Source organism: Microcaecilia unicolor, chromosome 2, assembly GCF_901765095.1.
Source record: "Microcaecilia unicolor chromosome 2, aMicUni1.1, whole genome shotgun sequence".
In the NCBI taxonomy this organism is placed as follows: Eukaryota; Metazoa; Chordata; class Amphibia; order Gymnophiona; family Siphonopidae; genus Microcaecilia; species Microcaecilia unicolor.
In genome coordinates, this window is record NC_044032.1 from 538,849,948 (window position 1) to 538,877,288 (window position 27,341).

At 44.4% G+C, this 27,341-nt stretch overlaps 2 protein-coding genes and 1 long non-coding RNA gene across 6 annotated transcripts in view; 2 read left to right on the forward strand and 1 right to left on the reverse strand.

Annotated features, from left to right (window-relative positions):
- The window catches only part of LIAS (lipoic acid synthetase), a 65,651-nt gene extending 62,396 nt beyond the window's left edge, over positions 1-3,255 (forward strand). The window contains exon 11 of the mRNA XM_030191307.1: positions 2,285-3,255. Coding sequence (XP_030047167.1) covers positions 2,285-2,373 — 89 coding nt within the window. The 3' untranslated portion in view covers positions 2,374-3,255. The remainder of the gene's footprint in view (positions 1-2,284) is intronic.
- A 4,702-nt stretch (positions 3,256-7,957) lies between these two features.
- LOC115461482 lies at positions 7,958-9,155 on the forward strand. Its single transcript, XR_003940720.1, has 2 exons — positions 7,958-8,290; positions 8,494-9,155. It is a non-coding gene; the product is annotated as an uncharacterized LOC115461482 (long non-coding RNA).
- A 3,222-nt stretch (positions 9,156-12,377) lies between these two features.
- The window catches only part of UGDH (UDP-glucose 6-dehydrogenase), a 77,258-nt gene continuing 62,294 nt past the window's right edge, over positions 12,378-27,341 (reverse strand). For all 4 annotated transcript variants that reach the window (XM_030191312.1, XM_030191313.1, XM_030191310.1 and 1 more), the window contains exon 13: positions 12,378-13,668. In XM_030191312.1, the coding sequence (XP_030047172.1) occupies positions 13,561-13,668 (108 nt within the window). In that variant the 3' untranslated portion in view covers positions 12,378-13,560. The remainder of the gene's footprint in view (positions 13,669-27,341) is intronic.

Below are 27,341 nucleotides of genomic sequence, written 5' to 3' on the forward strand. Positions count from 1 at the left end.
AAGGGTCACTACTCTGGAGGTGACTTGGAGGCTCTCTTGATGAGACAAGGCCCTTATTAACCCAGTCATCTGATTCCTTCGTTCCAGAGGAAGGCTGTTACTACAACCATGATCTTTGAAAAGGTCCTTGGAGCCACAGAGAGACTGAAGGGCATCACCTGAAACTAGAAATGATTTTCCAGAATCAAGAAATGGACAAAGGGCTGATGGTGTGTTCAAATAGGAACGTGAAAATAGTTTCGTGAAGTCTAGGGAAGAAAGGTACTTGCCTAGTTCAACCAAAGGAATTAACAAATGTAGGGTTTCCATTCTGAAGTATTGAACTTTTGAGAGCTTAAAACTCGACTGCATTGCAGCCCTCAAGGACTGAGGTTGCCCACCCCTGCTTTAGTAGAAGCTAATCCTGCTTCTAGGGATAGAAAGGCGAGAGAAGAAACAAGATTTGCTTGTTCAATCCAGCAGAGACAAGCTTGAGCAGCATAAGAGCCGTAGACACAAAGTGCCTGTAGACACAAAGGAAACTACTTTTAAAGAAAGTTTAAAGGATACTTCAGGCCTGTGATCCTGTACATCCTTAAAAGTAGTGCTTCTCTCTACTGGAATAATTGTTTTCTGTATCTACCATAGGCAGTTTTAAGTTTTGTCTAGTTCACCTGAAAGGTGAGTATATATTCTAGACATAGCTTGATCTACTTTAAGGCTAGCATATGGAGTATTCCACTGGGCTGAATCAAGTCCTGTATTGTTTCATGAACAGGGGAGGCTTTAGGAGGCTTCTTGGTTTTTGACGTGATAGGATACGATGCTGTAGAAGAGTCCTGAGTTAGGAGAGCACTCATGTGGAAAAGCCTTGCTCTGTAAGATCATCCCCATCTTCAGCTGGACGTTCTCCCCCTTCAAAAGAGAGCTCTAGTAGAAGCAATGGAGAGAGCCACTTCAGATATAGGACATGAAGTTAAAGATTCAACATACAAATCCAGTTGTTGCTCTGATTTTTTAAAAGAGCTTTGTTCCTGAAGTTGACAAGAAGGACCAGTCATAGCCTGAGAAGACTGTGCTCTTTTAAACAAATACGCTTGGTGTAGCAAGAGAACAAACTCAGAAGAAAATGGAGTAGATACTGAGACAGGGTCCAAGTCCCCCCCCAAGGGAAAAGAAACAGAGTACTGTTGTGCTAAATCTGCTGACGGAATAGCTGGCTGGTTGCCTGAGGTGAAGGAAACTTGCTGCCTGAAGCTAAACCTGCAAGAAGAATCCAAGATAGCCATTCCCACACAGTCTGAATAAATCTGAGCTGAAAGGTTCACCGTGAGGCACTCTGATGTGTCCTAAACTTAGACCTGTAGCAGAATCTGAAGAAGCAGCCAACTCTGACCAGCAAAGGTAAAGAAAACAAGCACACTGACCCAAAGCTGTTCACTGAAGCCCACATTGGGCACACCAATTGACTGCCTTAGCAAGTGGTGCCATTTGTATCCTTAAGAAAAGTCCATAGTCTGCTACTACGACAGTGCTTGCCCTGGGATTGGTAGCATGGAATGTTGCTACTATGTGGGTCTCTGCAATGTATTTTGACCTGGCTTGGCCACTGTTCGTCACACACACACACACACACAACACACAACACACACACACACTACAAAGCTATAGCAAAGTCCAAGATCTGCATATGCATGTTGCTACCACGTGCTGGAGACAGGGAAATGCTGAATTGGAGCAGCTGCACAGTGACCTTTCTAATAGAGTTCAGGTTGTTCTCTCTACATCTGCTGGTAAATGGGCATAATCCACAAATTCTGGACTGATAAATCAGTGTTTGATTAAATAAAAAATCATCATATTATTTCAGCAGAGTTAGGGGCAATCAGATCTCAGGCTTAATATGACTTCCAGAAACTACTCAGCCCCTTGTAACATAATCCTTGAGTGAGATTACAGCCTTAGAAGATGTATTATTTCTCCAATTAATTGCATTATTATTCCACTTAGAAGTACCTTTTCTTTGGCAATCACTCTCTATTTCCTTATGCCCTTGTTGCAAGTCAATGATGAGGTGTGCAGCAATGTTTACTGATTCATAGAAATCCAATAAGGGCCACAGTGTGAATGTATCTGGAAGTGGACAGACTATCAGTGCCACACTATACAGCTGCTGGTACTAACAGACATATAGCTACTTTATATTACATATAGAATTTTATTATAGAAATCTTCAACAAATGTATTCAATTAAACTTTTTTATAATTTTCTTTCTATAATTTAACTTTTTTTTTTTTAATTTAGGTGAATTTTTCTTGAAGAATTTAATAGCAAAAAGAAAGACTAAACCATCTGAGAGTGGAAATTCACCAGGCCCTTGTTCAAGTGACTGACTGAACTATCTTTGAACCAAAGGAATTATTTGGTATACTTCATCTGCAGAACAGACATTAATTCATCTTTAGTTTCTGCTTTCAGCCAACATTGTTCAGAATGATGTTTTGTTTAATTTCTTTTTTCCTTTCCTCATCTTAACATATTAAAATAAAAATAGATTGCTTTTCTGAACTAGGGCAAGTCTGCTGCTACGGCTGTGCAGATTTCTTTGTACAACTGCCTAGTGCTCAGAGCCTACTAGCCACAAATATTTTGGGCTTCTGATTTCTACTTGTAAGGAGAAGACCTCAAAAGCATATTTACTAATGATGTTATTGGAATGTGACCTACTTGTGAGGGAGGCAAGAGACCACAGAGAAAGTGCTGTCTTTAGGCATAGAGGCCCTGTGTGGCAACTGTGTGAGTATAGCGCTGTAGTAGAGCCATGCTGGAGAGTAGATTGTCCTCTGTGGGCCACAGGAGACGCTAAGAGGTACGATGAGGGAAAGAAGGGGAATGCTGCTGTATCCTATCCACTATAGAAGAGATACCTTTTTAAAAAAACAACCTAGACTCTGCTCTCAGTACTGTACATTTGCTGTTTCTGGTGTCAGTAGTTTTGAGCAGAGCAGGAGTGACTGACATATACACAATTTCTTATCTAACTTATCAAAATAGCAATTTGAAACTGTGCCCAATATCAAAAATGAAATGTGTAGTGCTTTTGCACTTGTCACAAACTACAATTCAGACCTGTAGTACATTACATAAACAAAGACATATTTTACATCCCATCATTAGATGATGCCATTTTTTAAACCTTACAACAGTGAAGGCAATACAGCTTCTGAGATTGTGGTCCCTGGCAAAGATGGATCTGCTGTGTGTTATTTAAAAAACTAAATGAAGGGAGGCTGTAGAGGTGAACCAAAACTGGGGGTGTTGGTTTTGGCTGAAACCAAATCTGTGGCCAAAGTTTGCCTTTCAGTTTTGGATAGAACGAAAACCAAACCTTCCCAGGCCAGTCGGCCTAAGCAGGAGTGACTAGAGATTGCTCCTGCTTATATCTGTTCCAATCTCAAAATGGCTGCCAAAACCTCCCATGGTAGTCTCGCCAGGCTACTGCAGGAAGTCTCGACAGACATTTTGACTGAGCAGCAGCACTAGGCAGGAAAAAGTGGTGTTCATTCCTGCCCTTGAAGAGTCCAGTAGAGCACCATGGCTTCTTAGGGTAGGTGCGGGGAGGACTTATTGGTGGTCAGGTAGCCTGATGGAGGAGGGAGCAGAGTATCAGTCAAAAATGCACTGGCATTTTCAGCCAAAACCCAAACCTGGATGACAGGCTGGTTTCAGTGCTGAAACTCGGTCTGCCTCCAAGAGGCTGTAATATGATCCCAACAAAAACAGGTTGATATGATAGAGCTGTGCTTTTAGTAAACCAAAACATGACACCTAACAATATCCTTAAAATTTAATTTTGCACCACAAAAACACTGATATAGAATCGGTGATGAGTGTTTTGCTGGAACCTGTGGGTTTCGACTTCGAATATCTGGTTATTTTTAAGTCAGCTAGCACATAGCCACTTAAGTCCATATTCATCACTTAAGTGGCCGTGGGCTACTGCATAAAGATTGGGACTGCATAAATGCCTTTTCTGCGCTAAACCCCCCCCCCCCCCCCCCCCCAACGAAATTCAGCAGCAGTTAGCTGGTTAAGTTTTGCTAAATTTTAGCAGCTAGCCTTGACCAAGCAAATTAACTAGTCAGCGACTGGCTAAATTATTTTAAATATCAGGCAGATAGATTTTTAGTACCTTTTCAAAACATTGACTTAGCTTGATATTAAATGCCTACATTTATAATTTCTAAACTCCTAGAATTATAAGCCTTATTTAAAGTGCTACTAGTAATAAAGGCCCGTTTCTGACACAAATGAAATGGGCGCTAGCAAGGTTTTCCTCTGAGTATGTATGTTTGAGAGAGTGTGTGTGCAAGTGACTGTGTGTGAGAGAGAGAGTGAATGTGCGAGTGTGTGTGTGTGTGAGAGAGAGAGTGAGACTGCTGGGTGCGAGTGTGTCTCCCCCCCCCCCCCAGCCACCCAGTGATTCTCCTCTCTCCCCTGCCCCCCCTCCAGCCACCCAGCCCAGCAATTCTTTTTCCCGTGCCCCCCCTCCAGCCACCCACCGATGCTCCTCTCTCCCCTGCCCCCCTCCAAAAATGAAACGGGCGCTAGCAAGGTTTTCCTCAGAGTGTGTATGTTTGAGAGAGTGTGAATGTGCGAGTGTGTGTGACAGAGTGAGACTGCTGGGTGCGAGTGTGTCTCCTCTGTCCTCTGCCCCCCCCCCTCCAGCCACCCAGTGATTCTCCTCTGTCCCCTGCCCCCCTGTAGCCACCCAGTGATTCTCCTGTCCCCTGCACCCCCCCCCCCCCCGTAGCCACCCGATTCTCCTTTTTCCCTTGCCCCCCTTCCAGCCACCCAGCGATTTTCCCCTGCCCCCCCTTTAGCCACCCAGCGATTCTCCTCGCTCCCGATTACCTCCGTTGAAGCAGCCGCATCTTTGAAAGTCCTGCCCGTCTCTAGCCTTCCCTTTGACTTCGTTCCCTCAGAGTCCCGCCTTCTGACGTCATTTCCTCTTTCCGTGAGGGCAGGACTCCACGGGAACGAAGTTGAAGGGAAGGCTAGAGACGTTGAGGTTGTGCCTCCTGCTGCTAGCCTGTGGTTGGTCAGTGTTGCTTTTGACGAACCAGGAAGCATGAACCCTTCAAGCCTTCACTGCCACGGAGTCAGCTTCAGAATGTTGGAGGTGCTTTTTAATATAGTAGATATAGTACATTGTACAGTAGTATTTATCAAGTAGAAAGCTGTAGAAAAGGTAAAGATCTTTAAATTATTTAATAAATTAACATTCAAACAAAAATCCTACTACAGAATTTAGCAAAGAGCCTGTACTTAGCTGTGAAAAGTTTTGAGTCGCATCTTCATCTAGTCTTTTATTGAAATCAAAACCTTGTTTGAGTGGTGTCATCTAGCACTGCTATGGACAGGCCTTCTTGCCAACGTGAATTTCCTCCCAAAATCTGGCACAAGTGTACCTTTGAACCTACCACTGTTGGATATCAGTGAATGCTTCCTCCAGCTAGGTTTGGAATTTTTAAATGTCAATCTCTTAAAAAAAAAAAAAAAAAGGACTTACTTTGTGCAATGCAGAGGGGATGGAATTCCTCTCATATGAGGAAAGGCTAAGGCGGTTAGGGCTCTTCAGCTTGGAATAGAGACAGATGAGGGGAGATGTGATTGAGGGCTACAAAATCCTGAGTGGTGTAGAAGTAAATTGATTTTTTTTACTTGTTCCAAAATTACAAGGACTAGGAGAAACTTGAGGAAGTTACATGGAAATACTTTTAAAACAAATAAGATGAAATATTTTTCTACTCAATGAATAGTTAAGCTCTGGAACTCTTTACCGAAGGATGTGATAACAGCAGTTAGCGTATCAGGGTTTAAAAAAGGTTTGGACAAATTCCTGAAGGAAAAGTCCATAGTCTGCTATTTAGGCAGACAAGGGAAGCAACTGTTTACCCTGGGATTTGTAGTATGGAGTGTTGCCACAATAGTGAGGAGTGGCCTAGTGGTTAGAGCACCAGTCTTGCAAGCCAGAGGTGGCCGGTTCAAATCCTACTGCTGCTCCTTGTGAGCTCTCCTGGGACAGAGAAATATCCAGAGTACCTGAATGTAACTCACCTGGAGCTACTCCTGAAAAAAGGTGTGAGCAAAATCTAAATAAATAAATGTGGGTTTCTGGCAGGTACTTGTGACCTGGCTTGGCCACTGTTTGGAAAACAGGATACTGGGTTATATACAGTGGTGTACCAAGGGGGGGGGGGGGGTGCCGCGTGCCGTCAGCTTCGTTCGTTTCGATGCTCCCTCTGCCCCGGAATAGGAAGTAACCTGTTCCGGGGCAAAGGGAGCGTGGAAACGAACAAAGCTGACCAGCGCACGGCCTCCTAGCGGCGTGCACCGGGGGGGGGGGGGGGGTGTCCTTTCCGGCAATCCGCCCCGGGTGTCAGCCCCACTAGGAACGCCACTGGCTAGACGGACCATTGGAACATAAGAGTGGCCATACTGCGTTACTCTTATGTTTGTGATTGTGCCATGTTTACTGGCTTTTCTTTTTTGAAGATTTGGATTATTCCTACAGCCTGGAATTTTTTTTTGGCTGTTGAAATAAGCCTCTTGCTATATAGTGTCTTGCAAAAAGTCTTCACAACCTTCTCCATTTTCCCCCATAGTTAGCTATCTAAAATGTATTAATTTGTTTTACTGATCTTACACAAGATATACTATGCTGTCAACATCAAAGAATTAAATATATATCTTAATTTGAATAGTTCTATAATTGTTTAACATTGAAAAATGTAGTATATATGTTGTGTGAAAACAAACTATTTAAATGTATTAGACAATTAAGGGCCCAGTTTACTAAGCAGTGTTACACCTTAGTAAACAGGGCCCTAAATGTGAAATGTTATTAGTGAAGAATTGTGCAAGGCACTGTACATTTAATATTCTGATTTGCAGTACCAGACCCATAGATCTGTAGTTTAGTTGATAACTTTCATTTCAAACAAAGCTTATTATTTAGGGGAAAGGACAGTATTGTGAGCAGTTCACAAGCCCCACATAGAAAGATGCTCAATAGCAGCTCTCAGGGATGAGTCAAATCACAAACAGCCAACATTTTACCTCGTTACTGATCACCAGATTAAATGGATTAGGACAATTTATTAAACAGATCAATTCTACTGTTAGCAGTTTAACAGATACTGATCTTCAAAACCAATTTTATGAGACATTAATAAACTGCAAAGTGGCAGAACTGCATTTGGTTGGTGAACTTAAATTTCTGCCCTTTGCAGTGTGGCATAGGAAGTCATGTTTCCAGTCCAGGCCATGAGGAAGAGACACAAGTCTATCCCCTGTACAGTATATACAGCTAGTGGCCAGTTTCCAGGTGTATTTGTATTAAATTTTGGAGAGAGCCACAGTCAAGAGTTGGGCAAAATAGAGGGGTAGGAGAAAGAGGTTTATGTGATATTGTCTTAGCACCTGGATTTCTCATTAACAAATAATTGGGGGAATTTGTTTTAGTTTATACAGTTAATATTAGGCATGCTTCTTCATGGAGCAAAATGTCATTTTCTCAGAGGACATGGGTACATTTTTGAAGGGCACACAGTTTGTCATAACATACCTGTATGTTTACTACAGCACAACAAACTAAGGGGACCTTTTACTAAAGCTTAATGTGTACTAATGGAATTTGTGCACACTACATAGATCTTGAATTGATAATGAATATGACTGTTGGGCAGACTGGATGGACCACTCAGGTCTTTATCTGCTATCACTTACTATGTTACTATATGTGTTACATGTGTGTGTGTTCTATTTTATACACATGGCACTTAGTTACACATCACATAAATGTTCTTTAGCACATACTAAAAAGGGCCCCTAAGTATTGAATAGAAAATTTTCAAAACCCACAACAGGTTTGAAGTACTAGCACAAGATTACTACAGAATTGTGAATAAAAAAGTATTTATTGATGCATAACAGAGTACAGTGTATAGCAATTACCTTTCATTATTAAAAAAAAAAAAATCAACAGAAAAAAGGCTAGAAAATATATAGCATATGGAACTTCACAGTTTACATTTCCATTTTTAAGGATATTCTTTTTCTCCCCCTACCCTTTAAAAAAAAAAAGGGGGGGGGGGGGAGAACACAAGAAACTGACAGTCATTTTTTTTTTTTTTTTTTAGTAGTAAAAGAGCAGTGTTGTCTCATTTACCCACTTAGCTCAAAGTTTGAATAGAAACCCAGGTCTTCTGCCAACCAGCTAAAGTTTTTTTTTTCCATTTTATACATGTAACGTAATCCATGTCTCCATTTTAGCGCTGGGTCCTTCCATGCTGATGCCACAGTAAATTTAGTAGCATGCAGCAGATGACAAAGACTGATGTTTGTGAAGTCCAGGCATGTCCCTGTTCAAAAGGGTCCAGGATCCCAAGGTATTTGCAGTCCTGTAATCCACAGAATCTGAAATCAGATACTTTTCCAAAAAGCCATAGCTTTCAGGCAGGTCCACCAGATATGTCCCATAGTGCCTCTGGATCCACAGAGGAGACCTAAGATACCACCGACTGAGACAATCAGAGTAAATACCAACAGTAAAGAAGCTTAACATTAGAACCTATCACTATTTTTTCCTCCAAGGGTTGTGCCATAGAATCCCACTCTGCAGGAGAAGGGGTTACCCCTAGCTCTTGCTCCTATTTGCCTGAGGTTCAAATCAGGTACCTTAAGATCTAAGGTAGCTATAAAGTGTACTCACCAACTGTTTCTGAGAACTTTTGATTTACCAAACATCTAAAAAGGTGTATGGTTCTGTCAAACAAGGCCTGAATTGCTTTGAGGACAATAGAAGTGTCAACTGTAAACATGCATACTAGTGTGTTGGTGGCAGATTTCAATCTCTGGCAAAGGACTATAACGTAAGCAACTTGTCCACCTCATACAACTGACCCCATCTAACCAATCCATTTTGCCTCCAGGTCCTGTAAAGCAAGGGAATCATGCCTGGTGAGAATGGAAATTCCAGATTATAACAATAGGTGTATTGCATGAAAACTGAACATATCTCCTAGGGCTCAAATATCCCAAATGTGAAAGTGTGAAGATGGTCAGACCATTCCGGTAAGATCCAGTGCCGCTGAGGGAGGCAAAAAAAATTTTTTTAAAGAAAAAACCCACCCACAGAGGAACCTCTATGTGCACCCATATATTTACAATTGTGGTTTTGAAACCATTCAATGGCTGCTCTAGCTTGTGCTGCTCAGTAGTAATTTCATAATTCAGGAATGACAAAAATGGTATGGGGCTTGCCCCAAAATACTGGACAACCTGAATCTGTATACCCTAGAGGAGAGAAAGGACAGGGGAGAGACTACAGATTTTACTTGAAAAGTATTAATATAGAAGCATTTTCCAGATAATGAAAAACTGTAACGCTAGAGGACATGAATTGAGGTTGCAGGGTGGTAGACTTAGGAGTAATATCAGGAAATTCTTTCTTTGTCACAGAGAGGGTGGCTGATGCTTGGAATGCCCTCCTGGGGAAGGTGGTGGAGAAAAAAAAAATAGGGACAGAATTCAAAAAGACATGGGATGAAAATTAGAAAATGAATGGTATAAAACAAAATTTATCAAGCAGTGCTTAGATGGAGACTTCAGCTGTGATGAACTAAGTCAGGTTCTAGGCAAGCTTCTGCAGGCTGGGTCCCATATATGGCAAAAGTCTAGAGAGAATCCACAAAAGTGGAGAACTCAATAGATCCCACGACGCGTAAAGGCAAAAACAAAAAAGGTGGGACTATAAAAGCTAGGCTATCCAAAGATTGGAACCAAACTAAAATAACCAGCATTTATTAATTTCCAAACAAATGATAATAAAACAATTACACATAAAAATTGACTCGACACAATGTTGTGTTTCGGCCAGATAGGCCTACATCAGGAGTCTTGGAATTAGATACTGAAATGAAAACATTAACTAGTGTAATGATTGAATCTCAAAACCTGAGTTAAGGATTCCAAAAGTAAAAGAACTGCATACAGAACAACAAGTGCTCTGAGGTCACCCACTAACAATCTCACAGCCTTTCTGCTCCGGTACCCCGTCCACAACCCTCCTCTGAGACAAGTAAACATGGCAATGCTTAAAACCGATTCTCTTGCACAAACACTATCTGGACTCTCTGGAAACTCATATCCTGCAGCAACAGGTGTCGCTTCCTGGGCAAATTGACTCTGTTACTATTTATTGTAACAATTTTAAAACTTTAGTAGACAATCAGAAAATCAAGTAAGTTTAGCAATACAATCTAAACCACCTTCTGTACTGAATGCAAAGCGTAAGAAATCAGTTATGCCCCTCTTCCACCCTATACCCTCAGGAAAAATACATAAATCCCATCTCCAAGAAAACAAAAATTACTATTGAAACTCACCTTTCCCTGCTCCCACATCTAGAAACTTCCCCCTCCCCAGACCAGTGAGGCCCAGGCAAGGAATGAGAAAAAAACACAGAGGAAGTCAGCCAGTCCCACCCCCACCCCTCTCCTAATTATTCATATATGCCAACAGACAATCTCACACCACATCAGCATAACATTTCAGCACTAGTTCAGGGCTGGTTATAAGAGCAAACTTTCTGTAAACTGGTATAAAATCAAGGTGATGTCCTGTTAACTGGAGCTTTATATCTATAGTCATTCTGTCTGTTGCAATAAAAGAGAAAAACAAGTATCAGTTGGTCCCTGCTAAGGTCTGCCACTGCAATCTCGTTCCCTTAATTGTTGGTTGATCTCAAGTGGAAAAGGAACAGCAGCAGATTTATTGTCAGGTCGGTGGCATATCAGGGGCTAGACCTGCCTCTTGCAATGCTTTCCATGTTGCTGCCAGTTTCCTGATCCTGCAAAGAGAGCCCTTGCTAGGAAAGCAAAAGGGCTAGTGGAAAGGCCCATCTGTGTTTAATCTGCTCTTTGCACAGTTTCTAAAACTGGTTTAAATTCTTGCCCGTGGCCAAAGTAAAAACAGATCCTGAGTGATATTGGTGTGTCTTGAAGATGTAGAGAATTCCAGGAGCACATTTTCTGACATATCAATTCCTTGTCAGCATACCGCTATAGCCACGGGTGGCCATCTGAGGCAGAGCATAAGGCTGTGCATGCCCTCTCCAGCTCAATCGCAGGCACAGTATCTATAAAGGCCCAGTAATTAAGAGCATAACAGGTGAATTACTACTCCCCCAGTTTCTGCATTGTTGCCCTTTGAGATGCAAGTTGTTCCAATGTCCTCTATTTTCATCATCATCAAAGTTTATAAAGTCTTCATATCTGATTTCCAATGTTGAATATTTTGTTTCCAGATCCAAAACTGCTTCCCCTTGCATTTCAAATCTTGACTTAAAGGTCTCTCATATGCCTATGGAAGGTGGCAATTCTGGAGCTTAAGGTTATGAGAAAAATAGGCAAACTGACCTCAAACAGCATTTTACAGCCTACCCAAGGCTCCTCAAATTAACTTGCTCCAGTTCTCCACCATCTTCAGAGCCCCTTGGTGAGTCACCATAACAGCCCTGTTCTTGGCAGGCCAAGGCTGCATGAAGCAGCAGTGGAAAGGGGTAGGGGGGTGGGGATTAGGGAATAGAGTTGGGAGAAATGCAGAAGGTGTTAATAATTGACAGTGTAGAAATAGCTAACATTTTCTGCAACAAAAATTAAAGGGCGCAATATTGAAAAGGAGATGAGCAGATAGAAGCTCCTACCCATTTATCTCCTGTTGGCTGGGCCAAACCTGGTTAGCAGCATTATTTAGTCTGATGAATTAGTGTCCATCTTTATCTGGATAGTTACGAGGCTGTTCTAACAGTGATCTGGGTACCTGGCTAAATGGTCTCATTATGCTTGGATATTCAGCACTGGTAGCCTGGCACTGGTTATCCAGGTATAAGATACAGACGGCTTTAGGCTGAATATTGCTCCTAACCAAATTTTAAAAAAAAGAGCCACACGCATTATTGTAGGACAGCACTGTAAACTGTACAGACCATACAGCTCTAAAAAGGAGGGAAAAACATGAAAAAAAAAATATCTTATTACAGGTGGGGGGGGGGGGGGGGGGGCAATAGCTTCAGTGGCAAGACTTTAAAAAGGAGATCCCCAGTTACACCAATTTGTAGCCCTATTGCTTGGGTTCTCAACCCAGTCCTCAGAATACATCCAGCCACGCTGGATTTCAGAAATAGATACATTTTCATGCACTGTATTGTGCATATTCATGTGGATATCCTGGAAACCAGACTGGCTAGATGTATCCTGAAGATAAGCTACGTACCCCTGCTACATATAGCCTATGCAAGCAGCCCATGAAGTATCAAAAAAGGAAAAGCACATTCATGACACTAGCTAATTTTTATTTAAGCAAAAAGCCTGGGATTTTACATTTAGATTACTAGCCTTTTCCAAATGCATGTTTAAAGCAAGTTAACATGGAGACCTGAATGTTCTCAATTTAAGCTGTAGCTGAGACAATGGAGAGTGGTACGACTTGCCCAGGGACAAAGTGGCAAGGTTACAAGTGGGATATGAACTCTGTCTCAAACTGCTGCTCTTAAGCTCAAAGCTACTCCCTTTGTGTGTTCCTGTTGATCAGAAGTGTGGTGATATTTATCAAGGAAGCTTTCCAGGACTGGCTTTGTTTAGACAAGAAACCTTGTCAGTCTAAATAGCTGCTGGCAGAGGGCACATCTATTTTATGCTAATAGAAGTAGTAGCATTTGCCAAGCCCTGCCCCTCAGCCTGTTTAAAATAAGCATCAAGATAACTAAATTAGAAACTGTTTCTTACTAAGTGGACAGTCCTCACCATGAAAATCTGTTACCTGTACTTGGACCCCAGATTCTGAATATAGAATCCATACATTAATATTACAGCCCCTGTATTGTGCCGAGGCAGTACCCACAGATTGGCTTCATCTGCTCAATGGATGCCAAATAGACACAAGGCAGTAGAATGCCCATAGTACCATTATAATTTACAACATTTATGCTGCTCACTGAAAAACTTAGCATCAAGGGAACTTGCATCAAAACTGAGCCGATGACCATAAACAATTTGGGATTAATATTTTTAAAAATAAAGTGCAGCTGCGCATAATACTTATTTTTATAGCAATACTAAAAGATATAGAGCATTACACAAAAGTGACATGTATTCAGGTTTAAAAAGGTTTTGGTACTTAAAAACAGAGACTTTTACAAACATTTCTTTAAACAAAAAATTGACCTTTTAAAATTACCTTCAACATAAAAATGAAGCAGGCTAAACTAAAAACATTAGGATTGCAATTTTATCTTCAGTAGAGAAGATTATATTCCACATTACAAAAATAGAATGGTAGCTTCTGGATTTAAAAGTACCAGATATCAATTATCTGTAAGAAAAAGTCATGTGGTGCTGTATACAGTATACTGATGCAGTTTGGATTCCCACAAAAAGATAAAATACTTAGAAAAATGGACATTAACATTGCCCTTTGTTGGCATACGCTACAGTTACAAGTCCCACAGCACAATTTTAGACCCGTGGTTTCTTCATAGGTGGATCCTGAAGACTGAACTTTGGAATTTCAGCTGAAGGTGTGAAAGGGATTCTTGTCACCACTTTCTTCCCAATTGTCTCAATCTGAGGGGCAAGAAAAAAATTTACACAGAGATATTACACTGAAGTGACTCAATAGAGCAATAGACTTAATAAAGGTCCAGGTGGAACACTGCAAAGCTAGCAAGGAGGAAAAACATTTTTCAGTCAATCCAAGTTTACAGTCTAAAAGGTGTGTGGGGAAGGGAGATTTCTTTAAAACTATATGCCAATGCTGCTCATCTCCTTTCAAATTGCTTGTATTGGTACACAAAGAAGCATATAGCAGATTGGCCAGAGCTGATTGATAGGCTGTGTGACCATCTCTGGAAAAAGGTGACTAGTCTCCAGAAACAAAAAAAAGTGGTCTGTTACAGCAAACAGTTTGTGGTAACTGTCCAAAGTAAAAGTTACAGAAGTTCAAAACATGGAACTTTTGCATTTTGGATCCACTACTTTAGTCACCTTTAACCAGAGTCATATTGTTGAAATGACTAAAAGCTTCAGTCACTATACCAGGTTGCCCTAGGCAGTTGCACTGCACTTCACTTATGGTCTGATTATTCATTAAAGCAAGCCACAGAACCAAGGGATTACTAAATAAGGCGGTAAAACAACAATTCTCCTGAGCTTTCACTGTTGCCTGTTTTGTTAAAAACTTGCTGGTTTGAAGTTATACTACAAAAGCAAAAATTTTCCACCAGCAACTCACAACTAAAATTCTATTACATTAAATACAATTTTAGCTGTTTGTGCTGCCTAGACATAAGCGTACTAGGGTCCCAGTTGCAGAGGCTAAACAGCACAACTATACATTTGGCCAAGTCCAAGGACCGTTCTAGCCCAGCTACAGTCAGCTTCAGGATACAAGTGCAGACAGCACATCCCAAAATGACACTTTGCTTCAGGCTCCATTTCTTTGGCCGAGGATGTGTGAATTTTCTTCCTCCCCCACCCCCAAGTCAGACAGAAGATGGTTACAAAGGGCAGATTCCATTCATTCCCCACAGTAGGTAAGCACTGGTGTGGCACAAGATTATTCTAAAGTAACATGCCCAGATGATTGAAGCCCTGAGCTGTTCCAAGTGCCCTAAAAATAGCGCTGGAAAAGTGCGGGGCTTTACAGCCCCTATGATTGGAGATAATAGCATGCAAATTTATGTGCGCTATTATCTGTGATCATAGGGTAAAGTGTGGGAGGATTGTGCCCCAGCATGTGCTCAGGCACAATCCTCCCATGCACGTTTGACAGGTCCTGGCTGTTAAAACCAATACCTGTCAAACACGGGCAGAAGGTCCGTGAGACCACCAGACCCCAAACAGCAAGGCCTTGGTGCCTAGTGCCCCCCCCCCCCCCCAAACATCCACCCCAAGCCAGCAACATGGGGGCTGGAGGTCCCCTCAACACAAAGTTCACAGGGGGCTGGAGATCCTGTGAATCTCCAGCCCCCATAACCCCCTCACACCCCCCCCCCCCCCCAAAGCCCTGGTGGCCCAGTGGGCTGCAAATCAAGCCCTCTGCCGACCTGGTGGTCTAGCAGCTTCTTCCTGCCCCCTCATACTGGGCGCTGCCATTTTCAAGGCAGCACTGAAAGAGGAGGAGGGAGTGCACTAACTCCCTCCTCCAGCAAAAGTACGAGAGGGCAGGGAAGAGGGCTGCTAAACCACCAGGTTGGGGGGGGGGGCTAGGTTGGCTGGAGATCCACTGGATCTCCAGCCCCCCCCCCCCCCCCATGAACTTGGGTCAGTGAAGGGTTGGGTTTCTGCTCCTGTGGGGGGGGGGGGGGGGGGGGACTTCTAGCATGCTGGACACGGCTCAATGGTCCTCAAACCCTAACACCAGCTCCGAGTTGGTGTAGGTTTGCTGCAGAGCCTGCTAATCATTGCGGAGGAATATATTTAGCATTTGCATGCTACTTGTGCTAAGAGCTCTGCTTAGCATGCATTTGCATACTAGTTGTGGTCAGAGCCCACACACATGCTGTTTCACGCGCTTGGGGCTCTGATCATGGGGTGGTAGCAAACGCAGGCATTAGTATGGCGCTAATAGCCTCTCGTGCACTCATTTGCTTCTGATCATTAGCCCATGAGTAATCTTTGGAGCATATAACTGGTATGGTACTGCATCTGTTTCACAACAGCTTAGAAACCAGTTGAACATCATTAAGAGTTCTGCTCACCATTTGCAAGGAGGCAGGGAATTGCGTTGTGTCCTTGAACTACAAGTCCTGTAATTCTCTGTAGAAGGCTCTTCCAGAGCACATGTCCTGTTCCCTGTGTCTTATGAGACTCAATTTGCACAGCCTACACAGACCAAGGCAAGCCAATAGACACCCCCTCCCCCCCCCCCCCCGGGGTCTGTAATTTGCAGCATAGATTAAAGTGCAGGAGAATTGTACCTGAGCTCCCACTCTTGTTTGACAGGTCCTGGCTGTCAAAAGCCCAGACCTGTCAAACTCAGGGGCAGGTCTGTGGGACCACCAGACTCCAAACAGAAAGGCCGTGGTGCCTTTTGCCCCCACCAAATCCCCAAGCCAGCAACACGGGTGCTGGAGGGCCCCCTGACACAAGTTCATGATCTCCAGCCTCCCCTTCGCACCCCCCCCCCCCCCCCACAAAAAAAGCCCTGGTGGCCCAGTCGGCTGCAAATCAAGCCCTCTCCCGACCTGGTGGTCTAGCAGCTTTTTCCTGCCCCCTCATACTGGGCGCAGTTTTCAAGGCAGTGCTGGAAGAGGAGGGAGTGCACTTCCTCCCTCCTCCAGCAAAGGTACGAGGGGGTGGGGAAGTGAAAATGACGATGCCTGTTGTATGATCTTTTCAAGCTACTGCGACTTTTACACTGAAATCTTAACAGCATTACTTCTAAGCATGTTGTTGAATTACTCACAGCTTCTCTTACATGGAGAATACAAGTGGAGAACAGACTCCCAGTTTGCACATCTGAACTGCAAGTTTTACTTGTTTGAATACTGCATTAAAAAATACTATGGTTCAAGAGTTCAGAGTCTTCTCATAGTGATGTTCTATACTCTGGTTTAAGCTGCATGCCAATTCCACCCAGTGAGAGGGCAGAACATTTTCCCTAGCTTAAGGGTGATTATCATATGTCACTGTTTGTTCCAAAAAGTTAAAACTAATTTTATTTGATACAATTGACCCGAGTTGGCAACCCAAACACAAGTATATCAGAACAGTCATCGCTTTTCCCCAAAACAAATCTGATTACTTGCTGCCCTCTATTACACAAAGAATTTCACAAAGTCTTCTTACATCTTGTGTGTTCAGTTTTGGAGGCCATACTTTGCTAAAGATGCAAGAAGACTTGAAGCAGTCCAGGAGGAAGGTGACAAAAATGTCTTTTGACGCAAGTCCCATATCATACGAGAAGAGAATGGAAGTCGTCCCATCCCCTTTATCATTTTTGTTGTCCTTCTCTGCACCTTTTCTATTCTAATTCCACTATATATTTTTTTGAGATGCAGCAACCAGAAATGAACACAATATTTGAGGTGCAGTCACACCATGGAGCGATACAAAGGCATTATAATGTCCTCATTTTTGTTTTCCATTCTTTTCCTAATACCTAACATTCTACTTGCTTTCTTAGCCGCCACAGCACACTGAACAGGTTTCAACGACGACATCTAGATCCCTTTCTTGGTTGATGACTACTAGCGTGGAACCTTGCATGACGTAGCTATAATTCGGGTTCCTCTTTCCCACATGCATCACTTTGCACTTGCTCACATCAAATGTCATCTGCCATTTAGGCACCCAGTCTCCCAAGGTCCTCTTGTAATTTTCACAATCTTCCCGCGATTTAACTACTTTGAATAACTTTGTGTCAGCAAATTTAATTACCTCACTAGTTACTCTCATCTCTAGGTCATTTATAAATATGTTAAAAAGCAGCAGTCCCAGCACAGACCCCTGGGAAACCCCACTAAACTACCCTTCTCCATTGAGAATACTGACCATTTAACCCTACTCTGTTTTCTTTTAACCAGTTTTTAATCCACAATAGAACACTACCTTCTATCCAAGGACTCTCCAGTTTCCTCTGGAGTCTATCATGAGGTACTTTGTCAAACGCCCTCTGAAAATCCAGATACACAATATCAACCAGGTCACCTTTATCCACACGTTTGTTCACCCCTTCAAAGAAATGTAATAGATTGGCTGTGTCTCATTAATCCGTGCTATTGAATATGCTCTGTAATTTTGTTCTTTATAACAGTCTCTACCATTTTGCCCGGCACCGACATAAGATTCACTGTCTATAATTTCCCGGATCTCCCCTGGAACCTTTTTTCCCAGATGTTGACTATATTCGTCGCAAGGCCAGAAAGGATAAAAACTGTATGACAACATGAAGGTCCGGGTTTTTCCAGACTATCTAAAAACGGAAGGAACTATGGGGCTGTAAGGCTGCAGGGTAAAGGCTACCAAGTAGGCTTGTGGTATCCAGCCCAGCTGATAGTGATTGTAAATGGCAAGCACAGAGCTTAAAGCCTTTTTACAACCAGCTTCTCCAGGCAGGGACACGAGGTCTGGGAAGATCAGCCAACTGGAAGGCCCAGTCTTAGGCAGGAGTGACCGCACAGGGCTCCGCACGCCTAAGGGCCCCGACATGCCTTTTCCCTTATCTCAGCTGCACAGGGCCCCGTACTCCTAAGGGCCCCCAGTATGCCTGTTCCCATCTCTGCCCCCCGCTGCATACCTTAACATACACCTATTCAGCATAGACTGCGGAAGCAATTTTCATATCTCATCAGCCACCAAGCCCGGAGCCTACTTGCTGCGGTGTCCCGCCCTTGTAGAAACAGGAAATGACATCAAAAGGGGTGGGATGAAGCAGCAAATAGGCTCCAGGCTTGTGGGATATGAAGATTGCTGCTGCCACCTGCCACTCTCCTTGCTGAAACACTGATATATTAAGGTACAAGTGGAGGGGTGGGTTTGGGCTTCCGAGAACCTATGGTATGCTGGATTTGTTTCTTTTTTTCAAGAAAGATATCACCAATGAAAAAGAAGAAAGACTGGATGGGTGAGAAGACCTGATGGAAGTTTAATCATGAAACCATTGGTAGGCGGAGAGAAAAGGTGAGTGGAGAGATGCTGGACTACATTGAATGGGGTGGGCAGGAAAGACTCAGGGAGAGAATGCTAGCCTGCCTCTGGGGTGGGGGCTGGGATGGGAAAGGTGTGCAGGAGGAAGAGAGGGGAGGGACAGGGACACAAAAAATATTTATTGGGGGAGCATTAGGAAAAGAGGAACAAGGCTGGAAAACATTGCGAGAATGAGGTAGGGACACAAGAGGCGCAATACTGGAAAAGCGGCGAGATAGGGGAAGAGAGGGGACAAATGTACGAAAAGAGGTAAGCTAGTGGCAAAGAGGAGCAATGCTGGATATGGGGGAGAGGATAGGGACTCTTATTTTCAATTTATGAACTGGAATGTGTTAGATTCAGGAAATGTGCATTACAAATGACTTTGTATTGTGTTCATTGTAAGAGGAAATATGCATTTCTATTTTGCCAGTGTTGTACGAGTTTGACTTCTTGGGGTTCCCAGTTCATTTTTTGTCTTCGTAGTTCTAATTTTGTGATCCTTTGATATGTATTTGGTGAGGGTCCGTCTGTTTTGCATGTCTTGTTTTACCTGTGGTAGGTGTATTAATGTTTTAGGGCCCAGCTTACTATTTATATTCCTACTTAATCCCATGATTCAAACAGCAAGAACCTTAGCTATGAATACTACTACCGTTGCACTTATGTAACATAAGCAGAAAAAGACCTGAATGGCCCATCCAGTCCAACAGTCATTCACTACCAATTCAAGATTTATGTATTTTGTATTATTTCTCCATTTGCCTGGTAGAGGAAAGATTTATGTCAACAGCTTAAAAAGAACCCATTTGATCAGCGGGTGATATAAATAGGTATTTCGTTCAGTGGTTATTGGCTCATTAGTTTTGTTTACATTTCTCATTTTATTTTGCTTGATTTTTTTTTTTGGGACATATTTCTACCAGGACATAATGTATATTCTCGGTTAGACTACCTGATTAGCCCAATTTCTCAGTTGGGGAATTGGTCTCAGCGGCAAATTCACCCCAAGCTGCAGTCTGACCACACCCTGGTAATAGGGGAGTGGTTTCTGAGGACAGGGTTTTAAAAGAAATTGGAACGCTAATGTACAGTTACTAATACAATCAGAGTGAGCTGGCTCCAAAAAGAATGGGTCTCCTATGAGAGACAATGATACTGGGGAGGTCTCTCAATGCAGTGTGGGAGGAGGGGGAAGCTTACATGAGGGGCTTGCTTATACAAAAAGGAGCTAGACCAAAAAAAAAAAAAAAAAAAAAATACTGACCACCACAAATTGCAATTACAAGCTGACATAGCATCTCTGCAGGCCACTCATGTAAGCACCGGGGGTTCGCACAGTTTTGAAGTTGCTTACACAAATAAAAACACATCAGGGAGTTGTTGGAGAAGCAACATATGGAGTTTCTTTCAGCTTGTTCCAAACGTAAATTTTTAGTTTAAGAAAAAGATTCTCGGTGGGTACGTTCTTGAACTCTGCGGGAACTGATTTCTAATCAAGCTATAAACGGCAGAGTTTCAAAAGTTTTATGAAAATCTATATAAGTCTGAAGTACAAACCCCTGAGGAAACTACTGAATTTATCTTGCCAAATTGTCACTCTCTAGATTGATCTTTAAGCCAACATTGATCTTGTGCAGTCAAAGTTATTAACAGAGAAGGTGGAGCGGGCCATTAAGGGGATGAAGCTGGGAAAAGGAGATTATATTACAAAGCACAAGATCAATGTTGACAATGGTAAAATTAGGGCTTACATGATAATTTTCTTTCCTTTAGTCGCAGCAGATGAATCCAGGAACTGGTGGGGTTGTGTCCATCTACCAGCAGGTGGAGATAGAGAACACTAAAAGTAGGCATTGACCTCCTGAACACAGATCCCTCTACCTTTAGTATAGAAATAATTCCAAAGCAAAGAAAAGAAATAGAAACATCACTTAACTCACAATGAAAAACTCACTCAACTGGTAAGTGAACCATACTCAAAACAGCAACTACTGGAGTAGACCATAAAGTCTCTCAAATTTGTACAGTATCCAAAGACTGTTCTTAAATTTGTATCAGACTGCAAGCAGGGAGGGATCCTGGATTCAACTGCTGCAACTAAAGAAAATTATCAGTAAGCCCTAATTTTACATTCCTTAGCCTCAGCAGATGAATCCAGGAATTGGTGGGAAGCTGCAGCTCTGCGAGAGAGAACCACCGATCCAAAACGCGCATCCTCTCGAGCCGGCACATCCAGGCGATAATGTTTAACAAACGAGAGATGAGACACCCACGTCGCAGCCCGACAAATTTCTAGAACTGAAAACATGCTAGTCTCCGCCCAAGAGGAAGCCTGCGCTCGCGTGGAATGTGCCTTCAAGGCCTCCGGAGATTTCCCGGCCAACAGATAAGCTGAAACGATGGCCTCCTTAAGCCAACGCGCAATTGTGGCCTTAGAAGCTGGAAAACCTCATCGCGGACCAGAAAATAGGACAAACAGGTGATCAGAGCACCAAAACTCATTCGACATGTGTAAGCACTGCAACAATGTGTGCCAGACATCCAAAAGGCATAGCTACTGAAAGGACTCTGGACAGTCCTCCTTTCGAAAGGAAGGAAGAAAGAGAGGTTGATTCAGTCGAAACGCAGAAACCACTTTAGGAAGAAATGATGGTACCATGTGGACCGTGACCCCAGATTCCGAAAACTACAAGGGATCGCAACACGAGAGCCTGAATTTCTGACACCCTATGTGCCGACGCCAGCACCACCAAAAAAAAAAACAGACTTAAGCGTCAGATCTTTCTCCGAAGCCTGCCTAAGCGGCTCAAAAGCCACTGACTGCAAGGCCCACAGCACGAGTCGCAACCTCCAAGTAGGACACAGATTACGCAACAGAGGACAAAGCTTCAACACCCCCCCCACAAGAAGCGTGCAACATCCGGATGAGCTGCCAGCGAAGAACTCGCTACTCAGCACCTAAAGCACGACACAGCTGCCACTTGCACAAAGTGAATTGTATGCCAAGCCCTTCTGCAGACCCTGCCGCAAAAAAGCCAAGATCTGGGACACTGAAGCCTGCATCTGCTTCCAATTATGCTCAGAACGTTCGCAAGACCCTAGCGTAGGCTGCAGTTGTGGACCACTTCCACGCTCTGAGCAAGGTTAACTATCACTTCCTCCGAATAACCTTTCTTCCTAAATTTTGCCCTCTCAAGAGCCAAGCCGTAAGACCAAAGCGGAAAGGATCCTCCATAACCACTGGACCCTGGTGTAACAGGCCTGGAAGGAGAGGAAAACCGAACAGATCCTCCACCAGTAAACGGCACAGATCTGCATACCATGGATGCGGCCAATCTGGGGCTACAAGGATCATTAGACCCACATGAAGGTAAATTAGTTGAAGAACCCGACCGATCAAGGGCCACGGAGAAAACACATATAGAAGTGTGGACAGCGGCCACAGTAGAGACAGGGCATCCAAGCCCGCGGCCCTTCGCTTTCTTTGTCTGCTAAAAAACTGACTTTGGCATTGGAACTCGATACCCTGAAGTCGATTGCAGGAGTGCCCCAGTTGCTGCAAATCTGCCTGAAGGCTTCCGTCGCTAACTCCCACTCTGCCGGATCAAGGGAGTGGCAACGGAGAAAGTCGGCCTGCACATTGTCTAAACCGGCAATGTGCTCCGCCCAAGGCAGAATGACAGCGGCTTCGTCTGACAAGGCCACCGCCGTCATATTGTCCGACAGCACTCACACTGCCTTCCCTTTCAGGATCTTGTGAAATGCCAGAAAGAATGGCCTTCAACTCCAGACGGTTGGACCAGCTCGACTCCACACGACCATAGCCCCTGAGCATACTGGTGGAAACAGTGCGCGCCCCCCCCCCCCCCATCCTGACAGACTGGCATCAGTAGTTACTAGTACCCATTGAGGGGAAGCAAGCAGCATCCCTCGCTTCAGATTGTCCCCAAATAGCCACCAATCCAAGCTCTTCCTGGCCACTTGGGTCCAAGACAACTGACAGATACGCCAGAGATGTCAGTGACCACTGCCTGAGTAAGGACTGCTACAGGGGTCTCATGTGAGACCTCGCCACGACACCACGTCCAGGGTGGATACCATGGGGCCCAGAACCTGAACAAAATCCCATGCCCGAGGATGAGGAATGTTCAATAACTGGAGAATCTGTGATCGCAACTTGAGTCGCCTGCTTTCGGGAAGAAAGGCACAGCCCAATTCCGTTTTGAAGGAAACTCCCAAATATTCGAGAGCCTGAAAGGGATCCAGATGGCTCTTGGGGAAATTGACGATCCACCCGAGGGACTGGAGCACTTCGATAACCCATGCAGTAGCTGACTCTCTCGAGCTGAGTCCGCCCAAATGAGCCAATCATCCAGATATGGATGAACCCTGACTCCTTCTCTTCTCAGAAAAGCCGCCAGCACTACCATCACCTTGGAAAAGGTGCGTGGAACTGTAAGGCTCGGAACTAAAAATGCTAGCCTAGAATTGAAAATCTTAATGTCCGATGAGGTGGCCAAATTGGGATGTGCAGATACGCCTCCTTTAGGTCCAATAAAGTCAAACTCCCCGGGCTGAACTGCTGCTATCACCAACCGCAGCATCTCCATACGGAAGTGATGCGCTCTTAGAGACTCATTGATTCTTCGTAAGTTGAGGACTGGTTGGAACAACCCTCCTTTCCAAGGAACCACAAAATAGATGGAATAGCGTCCTAGCCGAAGCTCAGACTGAGGGACAGGAACCACCACCCCTATATCCAGAAGAAAGTGCAACGTGTAACTGCCGCATGTTTGACAGCAGTTGTGCACTGGGATTCTGAAGAGGCGTCTCCAATGGGTGCCGCAAACTCCAACCTGTATCCATTCTTGATCAGATCGAATACCCATTGGTCCATCGTGACTTTGGTCCACTCTCGAAAAACAGCGATAAATGGCCTCCTATGCGTGAAACCAAAGCGTTGACCGGCCCCCCATCATTGGGAAGCACGGTTTGGGCCTCCCTGCCTCTGTGCAGGGGTCGCAGATTTTTTTATCTGAATGAAAGTAGGAACGTTGCTGAAATCTGGAACACAAAGGGTACAGAGGTTTGGCCAGGAAAGTATCTGCGAGCGTCCCGAAATCTTGGCCTCGCAGAGGAAACTCTGGAACCGGGCTTGGGCCTGTATTCCAGCAGGCGCTGGGATTTGGAATCCCCCAGATCTTTGACAATCTTCTCCAAATCCTCAAACAACAGTTTACTCCTAAAGGGCAATTTAGTGAGGCGCTACTTTGACGCCATATCAGCCGACCAATGGTGAAGCCAGAGCAAACGCCGAGCCAAAACAGCTAGAGACATCTGCTTAGCAAATACCCTCACCAAATCGTACAGAGCAGCCGTCAAATAAGCAAGCCCCGATTCCATACTGGAGGCCAAATCTGGAAAGGAGGTAGAAGTTCCACATTTTGCCCCACCGAGCTTTGAAGCCAAGACAGACGGCTCTCCAGGCTGCTATTTGTAGTTTGTACGCAGTTAAGGCAGAAACCAAAGAGTGCTTTAAGGACCCCTCCAGACAGCGACCCTGCATATCTTTGAGGGTGACACCCCCTTCCACAGGTAAGGTGGTTTTCTTGGTGACTACTGCCACCAGGGAGTCTACCTTAGGGAATGCAAAAAGATTCAGATGAGACTCTCCAACCGGATAGAAGAATGCTATCGTGTGTGCTACCTTCATGCTCCCATCAGGGTCAGACCACTGTCCAAAATGAGCTCCTGAATGGCCTCGTGAACCAGAAAAGCTCGGGCAGGCTTTTTGGTGCTGTACATCTTGACGTTTACCGTCGCTGCTGTTGCCGCCTCAGGGTCCTCAATATTGAGTGCCTGCAAGGCCTAATAAGAGAGGGTAGCTCAGCCTAATAAGAGAGGGTAGCTCGTCTCTATGAAAAATACGCACTGCTTTCGTAACATCCTGCTCCTCCTGGCCAAGCTCCCTCCCCAACAGACCTGGCAGAACTTCCTGTTCCTTCAAACAGGGAATGCTGAGGAGAATAAGAGGTGATTTGAGCCCGCTTCTGAGGTGGACAACACCCGCCTGCGCTTCAGAGAAGGTGGGTCCACAGAACCTGACTGCACCCCGTATGTTTCAAAATTAGGAGCCCCCTGCACAGAGGAAACTGAAGGCTGAGGGGGCAGAAGCAGAAAACTCGGTGAGGCCCTCTTTAACAAGAAGGCCTGGTGCATAAGGAGAATAAACTATGGAAAATGGGTCCCCCCTCCCGCTGTGAGGAAAAACCCTCAGGCACGCCTGATCCCCGAGCCTCCCGCATCACCTGCCATCCACAAAGCTCCTCACCTGTCCCGAGGTCCTCCATCTCAGAAACCGTCCAATCTGCCTCCCCCGACGATTCCAACACGGCACCCGCCACGAGCGTCGGAGCGCGGGAAACAACCATCGCAGAGGCAGCCGGCAGGCTCACAGACCCTGCTTCCTCAAGGCAGCCTGCGCTGCAACTCCCTGTCATGCTGTGTCTCTTACCACAGCAAGGGCAGCGTTTAGCCGCTTCTGCTGCCATAGCTTCACTCGCACTAGGAGCGGGGGCAGGACGAAAACGGCACAGAGCCAGACACACTCACCCTTCTCAGGCAGACTGGCCCACTGCAGCCACTCCCCGCAGGACCCTGAAAAAGCGGCATCCCAGCACCCGGTCAAAAAGAGCTCGCTGGAAACGTGCTGTTTTTTTTTTTTGTTTTTTTACTGTGAGCCAAGCCAAGGAGAAAAATCACAGAGAGAACAGCACAGAGCAGCCAACTGGGAAGGAGGGAGAAAAGGGTAAGGCAGGGACTTGAAACTCATTGTGCTTTCAAAGTGGCCACCTTCAGCCACACACCCACAGCTCAACTGGCCAACCCAGGAGTCCCCTCAAGCACAGAATCCAAGAGCTGGAAAGCTCCATCCAACACCTGCTGGAGATAGAGATATAGTAAAGGTAGAGGGACCTGTGTTCAGGAGGTCAATGCCTACTTTTAGTGTTCTCTATCTCCACCTGCTGGTAGATGGACAACCCCACCAGTTCCCTGGATTCATATGCTGACAAGGCTAAGAAAAGAGTTAACAGAGGAGGTGGAACAGGCCATTAAGGGAATGAAACTGGGAAAAGCGGCAGGAGATCATATTACAAAGCGCTGACTTCGTCGGTAGCTCCCTTTTTGGCCAGCTTGTTTAACAGCATATGGGAAGGAGTCCCACTACCAAATAATATGTACAAAGCGACAATTGTGGTACTTCCCGAGCTCGGTAAGGACCCTACCTCATGTGCTAGTTATCAGCCCACTGAACTTTTAAATACAGGTATGAAAAAGTTTTGCAAAATTATTAGCATCTGTTGAAAGTTGTTGCTTCCGAAACAGATTGTTAGCAGATAGTGTTGGAAGAGCAATCAATCTGAAACCTCTAATCCAACGGGATAAAATGGAGGCCATGTACATGACCATCGACACCAAAAAGACATTTGACCTTGTTGAGTGGGGCTCTCTATTTAGAGTCATGCAAATGATGGGATTGGGAGGACAGTTTGGACAATGAGTGCGCTCGCTTTATGTAGCTTCATCTTGTCAGATTATGGTTAACGGGGAGGATTCGGAGCCTTTTAGGTTGGAGAGGGGAAGGCGGCAAGGTTGTCCAATGTCCCCACTTTTGTTTGCCCTGGCTATTGAGCTGCTGGCACAAGGGATCCGACAAAATCCTTTGATTGCACCAATAGTTGCAGGGCAGAGAGAACACAAAGTATTATTATATGCAGATGACACATTGCTTTTGTCTGACACCCTGCAAAGTCCCTGGATCCACTCTTGGAGGAACTGGAGATTTACTCTGTTTATTCTGGCTATAAAGATAAAAGCCATATTATTTAATACGACTAAAGAAGAGGTACTACAGATCTTCCCATTCCAAGTAAATACGAAAGGATTCCAATATTTAGGGGCGAGAATCTCTAGTAGGGTACAGGACTTGTTTCAACTTAATTACCCACCAATGGAAGATAATGTCCAGGCACGAGTAGAGGGGGCTCTGGCTTACCTGAATAGGGAGGATGGCAGTAATAAAAATTATGATGTGTGTTGCGTTTTCTGTTTCTATTTATGCAGCTTCCCATACTTTTACATTTATCTTTTTAAACGACGGGACAAGCTATTGCAGGACTTTGTATAAAAAGGGCATAGACCAAAGATTCGTCTTTGTAGACTGATGCTCTCCCGTGAAGAGGGGGGATGGGGTTCCCAAACTTATGGCAATATTATAAAGTGGCAGTGTTAAGAGCCATAAAGGATCATCATGAGCTAGGGGAGGATAAACTATGTGTGTCACTTGACCTTATATTGCCCCTTGTTCCTCATTTTACCAATACGTATGGAGAAGACAGGTAAAGGAAGGCAGGATGCACCAGAAGGGTATTCATCACTGCTGGAGGGGATATGGAGCAGAGGGTACTTTTGAACATCTGTGATGGGAATGCCATACTAGTCAAACCTTACACTATGTTGTGTTAGTTCACTGGTGTTTGGGCCAGAGGCGTGTCTGCTGGGGAAACTTCCAGTATATAAGCCAGGATCTGCAGATTATGCTTGGT